The following is a 13499-nucleotide window of genomic DNA, read 5'->3' as shown; positions in this document are numbered from 1 at the left end:
CTGAGGTTTACTAGTCTTTGACCCAGAAAGAGAATGTTTTACAGAATATACTAGTTTCTTCTAATGTCTTACCTTTCCAAGTCCTAACTTTATCTTGGGGTAAATACATCTTTTCTATTTGATAAGACTCTCAAATGGCAAACGTTTTATCAAATTGAATCCCAGATCAGGGGCAAAAAAAGACCATTCTTAGCAAAGTTGTATTTTCCTCCTTCACTGATTTCATTTATACACATTTCAAGTTAATTATTATATGCATATTTCTTAAAGTAATCTACTATTAGAGTTAGAGAAGAGATAAGCAAAATGTTGATGATACATAGGACCACAAAAGTAATCAAAATATTCAGTATCTGTTATTTTTTCCTACTAATCCTCCTAATTTCATACCTTCTGTAGGCAAAAGTCAATCTATAATATAAATAAAAATTTAACCAACTATTTCTCAACTATATAAGAGAATGACCAACTGCCCAGCTCAGGACAAACAATTTATCACCATTCTCTTTTCAGTTTAGCCATTTTACAATTTGAAATCTCTTCCTTATAGTATCAACTTCTTTTTACACATAACAGTAAAAAGCTCAAACTGGTACAAACTTCAAGGGTAATATCAGGGTTAGGGTATAATTCAGGTTTTATTTGGGATTCCAAATAAATTTCTGTAGGTCTGCTCAGTCACATAAACTAATATATCTCTTTATTGTTTATACTAGTTTGTCTTGGATATTCTTTTATTTCTTTTTTTTTTCTGTTCAACTATTTTGGATACATGTATATGTATAGCTGAATCCCTTCACTGTTCATCTGAAATTACCACAATATTGTTGATTGGCTATACCCTAATATAAAATGTTTTTGATCTTCTACTTCTTTTATTAAGATAATCAAATCAATCTTAGTATTGATAAAAACAAGCTTTCTTATGTCAGAAATTACTCATCTGGGTGTGATGTGTATAGTCAAATCAGCTCAAATCATATTACACATATTGAGAACAGTTAAATACAGAGGACACAAGTAAAAGACTGATAATATATAGGAACACTGGTGTTATTTGTATAAATGAGTACTCCTTAAATTTTGTCAACTATAAAATATTTTACAATAGGTCATTAACATTGTTGGAATTACCAATATCTGTTTATTTATGTGAGTTTATTTTTAATATTATTAAGAAACATAAAATTTAAGAATATAGAATGCATGAGAATGGATGCTTGATAAGAGTCTTTTTACTGTTAAATAAAGTGTAGAGAGGTAAACTATGTGGCAATTATCTTTCTCATAATGTAGAAACCTATGTCAATTTATTTTTTAAAATTTTACTTACTTTAAAAAATTCTTACATTCCTTCAAATTTAAACACAAACTAAAGCCTCAGTGCAAGAGATAAGAAATAAACCTAAACCCAACTTTCAACCTCAGGACATTTACTTCACTCAGATAATCTTGACCTTTGGTATTACTTGTAGGCTTGGGTATTACAAATAGAAAAGAATGCAGCATCTCATCAGGAAGGTGGTTATAATGAGAAACTTTCATAAAAAATCTAGTATCAAATGAAGTGCACCTCCTGTGCACCAACATCATTATTCCCGTCACTATAAAAATTTCCAGAATAAAGTTTCCATCGTGGACCTACTTTGTCCAAAGAAAGGAAAACAGTCTTTACTGAAAAGTTTTAAAAGCAATGTATTCCTCACATGACCTGAGTAATCTGTAAAAACTGGAGATGATCCTTTTCAGTTTCAATAGACACTTAAAAGTAATCAAAGCATCCTCTATGGAAAAACCAATCTTCATAACAGAGTATCAAAGGAACAGTTCCAAGGAAATGAGTTGGAAGTTCCAAGGAATATGAGTTGACCTTCAAAATTAGAGTGGACAGGGAATGATGCACAGTAGGTGAAATCCATAATAAAAGCAGATAGAAGAATCAAACCCATAAAGACAGCAACAACTAGAATTACGAACTACTGAAATAAGTATGCTTAATGTGTTTTTAAAAATAAAGGGAGATTAAAAATAGGAGAAAAGAGCTATTAAGAAAACAAAATCAAAAAGAGAACCAAACAATACTTCTACCTATTAAAATATATAATACTTAAAATGAAAATTTCAATGGCTAAATAGCAGATTATATATCACTAAGGAGAAAATTATTCAACTAGAAGATCAATCTAAGGATCTTCTGTATAGGATGCAGAATAGAAATAATTATAAAATAAATATTAATAGACATTGTAAATTTGTATTTGTTGTATGATTTAAGAATATTCAATTATATTTTAAAGGGAAAGAATAAAAACATTTAGAACAGGCATAGCTCATAAGATGCCAAGTATAGATACTGAACAAGCAAATGAGAGATACAGGTAAGATTCATAAGGTGTCTCCAGTATACATAGTAAGGTAGCAACCTGAAAAACACTATGTAATAAATGAAACAAGTGTGTGAAAAATACTGCCATAAAGGAAGGAATAAAGTATGGAAGGACTAAATAACATTTTAGAACATTCATAAAGCATTTATTAACTCATCTTCAGAGGCACAGCTATGGCTCCCACCAAATCAATCATCCATCAGTAACCTAACACAACCTCCTGCACGCTATACCCAAACATGCAAATAAAACTCATCACTTCTTGGCAGGTTGTCAGTTACTTAGTTCATAGCTATGGTGAGGAACACTTGCTCCTATATCTCTCTAAAAAGTCAAGAGTATGGTGGCTCCAATCATTTTCTGGCTGTTGAAGACCTTCACTCACCTCTACTCTTATAACCCAACCATCAGAGAAAGCCTGATGGAACAAAGTGGGAAACAAGATAAATGAACACTGAATAATACATGATTCAGACAATGCAATCATTTCACCTCACTTGTACTCACTTCTTTTCCATTTTTCTCCCTTGTTTATTGCTATATGTTTTAAGTAGATAAGTAATCTGATTCAAGCATCTTAATTTGATCTCTGAGGTTTTTTATTCTGTGAGCTCTGAAACAGCCTGCCTGGTAACTTACTTGGAGGCTGTCATAGCATCTAGGTAACTTTCCACCACTACAGCTGGCAATGAGAATGGGATACAATTAAAAGGCATCCTAAATAAATTATAAGAGAAACAAGATCTTGCTTCACAAATGAACATTCAAATCAAAGCAATATTTAAGCGTCCCTGATATAAAAGAACCACTAAAACTTACCCATAATACAGAATAGAGAAGAAACCAAGCCAGAGATTAGAAAATAAAATCAGAACAAAACTCAATGGACAGTTGATTATTATCTCCAATTAGACTCTGGGATCAATAGGAAGAAATCCTAAGCCCAAGGGTGTTACCAAATGTCAAGTTAGTCTGTGACCACGACCTCTGTTCCAGTCTACCTGTTAATTTACTTACAGACACCACTGTAAAGAGGGTAAATTCCCCTCATAAGAAAAATGGGGAAAATGGGGAATATAGATGTTTTGAATAGATTATCAATAAATAAAAGAATGTCTGGAAATCATCCAGAATTGATAAAGGAGAAATCAATCCCTAGATGCATAAAGCCAGCAAATATTAAGTTGCATAATAAAAATAAAGTGATTTTTAGAATTGTCAAAGAAAACATCTTCAGAAAAATATCAGAAATACCTTAGATTTAAAAGTAGTAAGAGGGAAAAGAAAGATAACCTGTAAAGGAAAAATTAGCCTGATAGTTTACTTTTCAATGGCAACAATGAAAGCCAAAAATAGTGAAATTATATTCAGTGAGCTAAAGGAAAATATCTATCAGCCTAAAATTAGAATCTCAAAAGTATATATCAAGTTTCATAGAGGGAAAAAATTTCCCTATCTCCATTCTTTTGTTTGTTTTAGTCTATAATTTTAGAGTGATTAAATAATATTTAGTGATGGTCAGCTATAATTTCATCTCTAGAATAAAACACTAAATATCTCACTTTAGAATAAAATTAGGAGAGTTTAACTGATTCTAAACAGGGACTTAATAAATGTTCCTATTTGTGCAGCACTGGTTCCTAGTATCATTAAATTCTAATTATGCCTGTGTTTTGCAATATGAATCACAGCTTTACTCTTGGGCTTCTGATATAGTCAGGATAAGCTATAGCAGACGTTGGCAAATTTTTCCTTCAAGAGCCAAATACAGATAGTAAATATTTTAGGTTTGTGACCACTACAGTCTGTATCTTAGCTATTCAGCTTTTCCATTATAGCTTAAAAAGCACATTGACAGACAATATATAAAAGAATGGGTGTGACTATGTTCCAATATAATTTATTTACAAAATCAGGCTGCCGTTCTAGGGACCATAGTTTTCTGATCTCTAGTTGTAGACTTCTAAGATCTGCAAAGTCAGTTATACATACCTATTTGCTTCTTACTTTGCAAAATTTTGTTGTTGTCTTTCTCTTCGCACTTCTCTTGCCCTTTGCCTTTCTAAATCCTCACATTATCAGTTAAATGGGATTTAGAGAGTGAGCAGAGGCAAACTGAAAGACCAGCACAATATTATTTCTCAAAGTATGTGTTTTAAAGGAAAACTCCTACAATTTTGTTTAGGAATGCACTGCACATACAAATCAATTTAGGAAAAACTGACATTTTTATTACACTGATTCATTCAATGTCATAAAAATGATATAGTCTTATATTTATTTCCATCTTGTTCTATCAGTAATGTTTGGTAAGTTTCTTTCTAGAGGTAATTCACATCTTGCCTTTCATGTATCCTTAGTACATGGTTTATGACAGCTTTGGAAGTGTACTGCTTAGATCTCCATGAAGAAGTCCCACTACGAGGAGCACAGGTGACTGACAGCCCCAGCTCTTGCCTTTTTTTTTTTTAGATCCATCACTACACTTTTGCCAAGGCTATTCCCAGTCATTGACTGAGGAATTGTAATAGAACTGGCCCATTTCTACCTGATGCAGGATTCCTCCAATGGTCAAGCTTTGCTCAGGGATCACCCACTGGTCTGGCCTAGATTTTTTCTGAGTTGTGCTGCTGAATTCTTTCTGCCCAATTCATTGTCTCTCTCCCTTCACAGATTAGCATAAAAGCATGAATATGTTTTCCCGCCTATTCCTACTTCCTCCTCTTTTGTTTGTCAAAGGTATTACTACCAATAAATTTCTTGTACACCTAATCTAGTTTATGTGGTGCCTCCTGAAGATCAATCCAACAAGTAGTGGGGTTTTTATACTAGTATAAATGGTAGATTTTAATTTCATTTTCAAGTTGGTGATTGGTACTATATATCTAAATAATATTGATTTTTTAATTTTTATTAGCTTTCACATTCAAAATTATAACAGCTATAAGAAATTATAATTGTTTCTTCCTATCTAATCTTTTATCTATTTATTTTCTTTACTTTGTTCCACTAGCAATAGTTCCAGAGCAATACTAAACAAAAGTGCTAACAGCTGACACCCTTGTTGTTTTTCCCTAATCTCAGGGAAATAATTCCAAGATGTCACTAAGTATTAATAAATGTGTTAAAATATACATAATTAGATTAAGAAAGTCTCCTTTTAATCCTAGATTGCTAAAAGTGTTTTTCTTTTTTTAACCTTATATAAGTGCTGAATTTTATGTTTTTTGTGTAGACATTAAGATGATTGTATTCAGGCAGTCCTCACTTTACACAGAACTACATTAATTAATCCCTGTGCATATCAGAACTATACTGTCATTCTGCACAGTTCTACTGCATATTATTTTTCCTATTACTGAGTAACAAATTGCACAAACTGTGAGCAGTCTGCATTCTTTCTTATCTGGAAGCTTAAGGGAAAACATCTGCTTCTAAGCTCATTCAAGTACTTGGTAGAATCCAGTTCCTTGTGTAGGACCAATGTCCCCTTTTTCTTGCTGGTTGTTGGTGGACGGTTACTCCTAGCTCATAAAGTCACTCTCAGGTCATTTGAATGTGGTCCACTCTACCTTTAACACAGCAACAGTACATCAAATCCTACTTACATTTCAACTTTGTCTGATAGCCTGTTCTGCTATCCGTCAGAAAACACTCTGTTTTTAAAGAGGTCATTTGATTAGGTTAAACTAATTCAGAAAATCTATCTTAAGGTCAACTTATTAGTAAAGAACCTTAATGACATCTGCAAAATACCATCTGCCATGCAATATAACATGATCATGGGAGTAACAGCAGGGAACAAAGATCACATGGGCCATCTTGGAATTCTGCCTATCACAAGTTAGATGAGATCAAATCTCAGTTACTTTAGAAGCTTGAAAAATAAGAGTACATTCAAAGTATGCACAAATTTTAGTTAATGTGATAACGAAGTGAGAAACACTGAGACTCATATTCTATTAATGTGATTGGTTTCCTAATGTTAAACTAACTTTTTATTCTTGGAATAAACCTATGTTGGCTATATGATGTTAACCACTTTGCATACCTCTATATCTAATTTTCTAATATTTTACTTACAATTTTTACATGTGCATACATAAGACAGCCTGAAGTTTCCTTTCTTATAATGTTCTTGTCAGGTACTGCTTTTTAAGTTATGCTGATCTCTCAAAACCTGAAAAGTATTCTCTTCCACTCTTTGGAAATTTTGGTTTAAGATGCTGTTAAACATTCCTTAAATGTCCAGGATAATTCACCAGTAACCTAGAATTGAAGTATCTTCGTAGGAAGGATTTTAATAATGGATTCAGATATTTTAATGTATGAATGACTATTCAGCATTGTGATTTCTTCTGTCAGACTGAAAATTGTGGTGCTTCAAAGAATCTGTCCATTTCACATAGATTATCAAATTATTTGGCATAAAGTTATTCACTGTGTTCCCTTTAATTTCTGTGGATCTGCAGCAATGTTGTTTTCTCATTCCTTATCATGGTAAATTGAAATTTTCCTTCTGTCTCTTTGTTAGAGCAGTCATGCTGGAGCTTTATCAATGCATTACTCTGAAAATAACCAATTCTTGGCTTTATTGATATTCCTTCACATTTTCTCATGTTCTTTGTATCCTTGTTTTATATTTCATCAGTTTTTCATACTATTTTTATTATTCCTTCCCTTTTACTCTCTTTGGGTATAAATTTTGCTACTTTTTAATCTTTATGAGACAGATGCTTTAGTCACTAGGTTGCAACCCCATAGACTATAGCCCTCCAGGCTCCTCTGTCCATGTGATTTCCCAGGCAAGCATACTTGAGTGGGTTGCCATTTCCATTACCAGATCTTCCTGATCCAAGGATCAAAGCAGTGTCTTCTGTCTCTCCTGCATTGGCAAGCAGATTCTTTACCACTGAGTCACCTCGAAAGTCCTAGATCCTTAATATGCCAACACTTTTTTTCCTTTTTAATGTATGAACTCTTGCCTGGAAAATCCCATGGACGGAGGAGGCTGGCAGGCTCCAGTCCATGGGGTTGCTAAGAGTCGGGCACAACTGAGCGACTTCACTTTCAATTTTCACTTTCATGCATTGGAGAAGGAAATGGCAACCCACTTCAGTATTCTTGCCTGGAGAATCCCAGGGACAGAGGAGCCTAGTGGGCTGCTGTCTATGGGGTCACACAGAATGGGGCACAACTGAAGCGACTTAGCAGCAGGCAATAATTACACCTTTTCCTTTCAAATACACTTTGACAAAAACTGGTAAATACCTTCCAATTCAAATATTTCCTTTTAGCCTTTATCAAAGAAGCCAAATTTCTTTGTCAAAGAAACTCAAAATTCTCCAAGCCAGGCTTCAACAGGTTCAGGTGAACCATGAACTTCCAGATGTCCAAGCTGGATTTAGAAAAGGCAAAGGAAGCAGAGATTAAATTGCCAAGATCTGTTGGATCAGAGAAAAAGCAAGAGAGTTCCAGAAGACCATCTACTTGTGCTTTATTGACTATGTCAAAGCCTTTGACTGTGTGGATCACAATAAACTGGAAAATTCTTAAAGAGATGGGATTACCAGACCGCCTGACCTACCTCTTGAGAAACCTATATGCAGGTCAGGAAGCAACAGTTAGAACTGGACATGGAACAACAGACTGGTTCCAATTAGGGAAAGGAGTACGTCAAGGCTGTATATTGTCACCCTGCTTTTTCACTTATATGCAGAGTACATCATGAGAAACGCTGGGCTGGAAGAAGCACAAGCTGGAATCAAGATTGCTGGAGAAATATCAATAACCTCAGATATGCAAATGACACCACCCTTATAGCAGAAAGTGAAGAGGAGCTAAAAAGCCTCTTGATGAAAGTGAGAGAGGAGAGTTTAAAAGTTGGCTTAAAGCTCAACATTCAGAAAACAAAGATCATGGCATCCAGTCCCATCACTTCATGGGAAATAGATGGGGAAACAGTGGAAACAGTGTCAGACTTTATTTTTCTGGGCTCCAAAATCACTGCAGATGGTGACTGCAGCCATGAAATTAAAAGACGTTTACTCCTTGGAAGGAAAGTTATGACCAACCTAGATAGCATATTGAAAAGCAGAGATATTACTTTGCCAACAAAGGTCCGTCTAGTCAAGGCTATGGTTTTTCCAGTGGTCATGTATGGATGTGAGATTTGGACTGTGAAGTAAGCTGAGCGCTGAAGAATTGATGCTTTTGAACTGTGGTGCTGGAGAAGACTCTTGAGAGTCCCTTGGACTGCAAGGAAATCCAACCAGTCCATCCTAAAGGAGATCAGCCCTGGGTGTTCATTGGAGGAACTGATGCTGCACCTGAAACTCCAGTACTTTGGCCACCTCTTGTGAAGAGTTGACTCATTGGAAAAGACCCTGATGCTGGGAGGGATTGGGGGCAGGAGGAGAAGGGGACAACAGAGGATGAGATGGCTGGATGGCATCACTGACTCGATGGACATGAGTTTGAATGAACTCCAGGAGTTGGTGATGGACAGGGAGGCCTGGCGTGCTGTGATTCATGAGGTCGCAAAGAGTCGGAAATGACTTAGCAACTGAACTGAACTGAACATGTTTGTAGATATAAGATATAGATAATTATACAGACAACTTCAATACAGTATTGCAAATGTTGATAATTCAAGTATGTGATGTACATTGTAGGGGCCAATATCCCAATACTTTGCCCTAATCAAATTAGGAGCAACCAGAAGATTTTAAGTTGGTGAGTAAGATTTGATTTGTAATTTTGAAAGATTAGTCTGTGAATGCTGTAGTAAATGTAATTGGAAGGGAGCAAGAAATTCAAGGAAAAATTGTTTCCTATGCAAACAAATAGCACAGAGAATATGAGGTAGAACAACAACAATAATAATAATATTAAAAAATATCAGCTATTAAGAATGGAATATTCGCATTTGCCAGATACTATGTGGGTTATATTCATGACTTCAAATCTCACAAGCAAGTAGAAAATTAAGTACTGCTATTAGCCCCTGCTCTCTACCATTTATTACTAATGTATCAGGAAACTCAGGCCCAGAGTAGGTAAGTGATACACCTAATGGAACAGCATTTTAAAAAGAAAAAGAATTAAAATCAGTCTGTCATGAAGCACTGTGATATATTTTTACTACTGACATTTCTCCCCACAAAGCTAATTCAGACTCTCTTCTTGTCTGCTGAATTTTCAGATTGTTTCCACGTAGAAGGTTATTATCTCATGGTACATGAATATCAAAGGAAACCTTGATTCTAAGAGAGAAAAACTCAATCCCAGGGGCATAAATTAAAGACAGATCCATTTAATTAGATGTTTATTTCACATAAAATACATACAATTTAACTGAAACATATGAGATAGAAAAAATATTTTAAATAAATATGTACGTGTTAGCAACTGCCTGATTTTTTTCACATCTTTTACTCCAAATCACTTTACTTTTCTTCATTCATAAGCCCAGTCTCTCCCACAGTTTGGCCTTTGTTAGAGAAGTATATGGAATCTCATCGTCAGAAGTTTCAGGCACTGTATTATGTTCAGTTTTGCCTTTCATACTGGTCTCTATCAGGGCTATTGCCATCTATGATGTAGTACATGCAGGCTAACACAAGACAACACTGTCTCTGCCTTACCACAGAATGGTGAATGCCATTTCAGTGAAACTTCCTAATCTTTCTTTCTCAAGGAATGTCTGTTTCCCAACTCCAGATCTATTTAATCCTACCTGTATTTCAGGGCCATGTTCTGTTTCTATCTTATGAACTCTACCATTTAGCATCTGAAAATAAGCTTTAGGAGAAAGCTCATTTCTTTTTCATGTGTTTAGTGTTTTGCATGACTAACACAAATACACTGATGACACAGTATCCTATCTTCCCTCTCTCTTATAGGAAAAATTTTCCTGTATTTGTAAAATGTCTGCGACTGAAAAGGGATGCACAGAACAAAGAGAGAGGAAAAAGTATTAATCAAAGGATAATGTAGATTAAGGTGGTAGCAGATGTTTTGGCAAAACTATCTTCATATCCAAACAAATACAAAATCCTCATATATTAACAGTTTGTACTTTTTTCTTATATTGTACATGGCTTATATTTCCATTATGTCCCATTACATAGAGAAATTTAATTTACATTTTATACTAATGCTTTTAAGTTTAATTTAAAACACTATCAGAATTACTCAAGATTAATAAAAACATTATTGACTAGTTATTTATATGGCCATTTTAAAAGAAAAAAAGAGAGTCTGTGATGTTTTTCTCAAAGTTATTTTAAATAGCCTATAAAGTACCAGGTTGATAGGGAATACAAAAATGCATATTATTACAGAAATGACTTTTGTCAATTATCTTTTAATATTTAAATAGTGAATAAAATAAAACATACCTCATTTTTTTCCGAACTAAGAAACCACGTGTCCATCTTTGAATAATCAAAACTGGTGAGTTATGAGCCAGAATTTCATTAATTTTTGAAATAATGTATTTGATATTATCAATTTCATCTTCATAGGTTGATCCCTGTATAAAGAAAATTACTTAATATTCATATTTCATGAAAGTATTTCCAAAAGATATTTTAAGTTGCTAGTCTGATGGTATAAACTATTAAAACATTCACAGGTGTCTTATACACATAATACTTAAGTAACACATACATTTTTCAAATCTATTTTTATTAGATCATAAGATCAAGAATTAGTAGCACAAAATAATTTCAAATCTTTACACAAAATTCAAGATCAATGAGGATAACTTTTTCCATTCTAGATTCTTCTATCTGCTATCATAGGTATAAAATTTTTCCCATAATCATGTTGATCTCTGAAAGGTAGGGGAATGAATAGATATCCAAAGACCCTTAAAAGTATTCTGTGAATCATCATAGATGAAACTGATATATGTTGGATTTATAACAACTTGCAGCAGTTCAAAATTTTGTTGCATCTTAACTAGATAATTTACAGTAAGGCAGTACATTCCCTGGGGGAAAGACTTCTATATTATCTTTAAAAAAATTATCTCTAAGATATTGGTCCTGTATATTTTTAGATTTTGGAAACACAGACTCCTATATTTTCATAAATATATGATAATGAAATATAACTACGAAAAATTTTGAAACATTGTGAGAATTACCAGAACACAACACAGAGACATGAACTGAGTAAATGCTGGCCACCCCCAAAAAATGGCACTTATTACTTGTTCCATGCAGGATTGCCACCAATATCAATTTGTGATAAAAAAGCACAATAAAATGAGATATGCCTATAAACTCAACTTGCCCAAATATGAATCCTCCTCCCTAACTTGCTTTCTCACATGCTATTAGTGAATGGTAGTACTGCCCATACAAACCTAATCCAGAAACCCTGAACCATCCCAGGCTCTCTTTTTCTCTTACTTCTTCATATCCAAATGTTGCTAGCTCCAGTATATTCAATATCCCAAATATCTGATTTCTCTCTCTTCTTCTATTCTCCACCATTGTTTTTTTTGAATCTCTTTATCACTTCTTTAATCTACTAAAAATGTCCTGATAGCAGAAATAATCCATATTCCCTACTCCTTCCATATCATAATATGCACTATTGCAGTATGATTTTCAAAATGCAAAACTGATCATACGGCATTTTTGCTTAATATATTTCACTGATTTAGTATTGAAAGATGAATTACATATTTCTTGACTTGGCATACAAAATCCTTGATCTAGTCCCTTCTTACCTTCACAGTATTATCTTCCTTCACACAACATATAGTACCGTCCATTCTGGCAAAATCCATCCACTTATATTTCTGAAAATGGCCTGATAAACCTCCATGCTTTTTGCATGCCATTCCCGTTTCTTGACTGTACTTCTCAATTTCTTGTCTCATTATCTTAGTATTCTGCTGACTCAGTCTTTTCCTTCAAGAAGTCTTTCTTGACATTGATTTGAGTTTAATATCTTTCTACAATATTACCCTGTGTTATTTGTTACACTTGACAATATTGAATTTTACGTAAGCCCTGTAAAACAGCCTTGTTTTCCAGGGTTCCTAGAAAACAATGAAGGTTAAGAAACCTACTTATCCCTTTGTTTCAGGAAAATGTAATATAAAGAAGAATCTTTCCATTATATTACTTAGATTATACCCATGGATGTCCCTCTTGTTCATCTTTAACAAGGCCCTGACACACATTCTCTAAATTCCCACTCTTTGCCTATTAAAAATTTGTTGAACTACTTTGTTTACACTGAGCAGTTTGAATAAAATGCCTTCTGGGTAAGACTCTTTCTTCCAGTAGCTTGAACTTTGCCCCACCTTCTGCCTGAGCCAGCACATAACCCCTCCTTAATAGTTAATCTTGAAAGGGACTCCTCTCAGGGTAAAATGTCAGGCTCTGTGAGTCCATGGACACAAAGATTCCCTGCCTGGTTCCTCTGTCCATGGAATTCTCCAGGCAAGAGTACTGGAGTGGGTTGCCATTTCCTTCTCTAGGGGATCTTCCCGACCCAGGAATGAACCCTGGTCTCCTGCACTGCAGGCAGATTCTTTACCAACTGAAACACTCAGTTCAGTTCAGTTCAGTCGCTCAGTCGTGTCCGACTCTTTGCGACCCCATGAATCGCAGCATGCTAGGCCTCCCTGTCCATCACCAACTCCCAGAGTTCACTGAGACTCACATCCATCGAGTCAGTGATGCCATCCAGCCATCTCATCCTCTGTCGTCCCCTTCTCCTTCTGCCCCCAATCCCTCCCAGTATCAGAGTCTTTTCCAATGAGTCAACTCTTAGCATGAGGTGGCCAAAGTACTGGAGTTTCAGCTTTAGCATCAGTCCTTCCAAAGAAATCCCAGGACTGATCTCCTTTAGAATGGACTGGTTGGATCTCCTTGCAGTCCAAGGGACTCTCATCAATTCTTTGGCACTCAGCCTTCTTCACAGTCCAACTCTAACATCCATACATGACCACTGGAAAAACCATAGCCTTGACTAGATGGACCTTTGTTGGCAAAGTAATGTCTCTGCTTTTGAATATGCTGTCTAGGTTGGTCATAATTTTCCTTCCAAGAAGTAAGCGTCTTTTAATTTCATGGCTGCAGTCAC

General features: G+C 34.8%; 1 protein-coding gene across 7 annotated transcripts in view; it reads right to left on the bottom strand.

The window, feature by feature from the left end:
- Positions 1-13499, bottom strand: part of LRRIQ3 (leucine rich repeats and IQ motif containing 3) — a 207349-nt gene that overhangs the window by 153371 nt on the left and 40479 nt on the right. For all 7 annotated transcript variants that reach the window (XM_061411589.1, XM_061411585.1, XM_061411586.1 and 4 more), the window contains one exon: positions 10790-10923. In XM_061411589.1, the coding sequence (XP_061267573.1) occupies positions 10790-10923 (134 nt within the window). The remainder of the gene's footprint in view (positions 1-10789; positions 10924-13499) is intronic.

This window comes from Bos javanicus, chromosome 3 (genome assembly GCF_032452875.1).
Source record: "Bos javanicus breed banteng chromosome 3, ARS-OSU_banteng_1.0, whole genome shotgun sequence".
Lineage (NCBI taxonomy): Eukaryota > Metazoa > Chordata > Mammalia > Artiodactyla > Bovidae > Bos > Bos javanicus.
The sequence above is the reverse complement of the archived record's forward strand: the minus strand, read 5'-3'. Positions and strand labels throughout refer to the sequence as shown.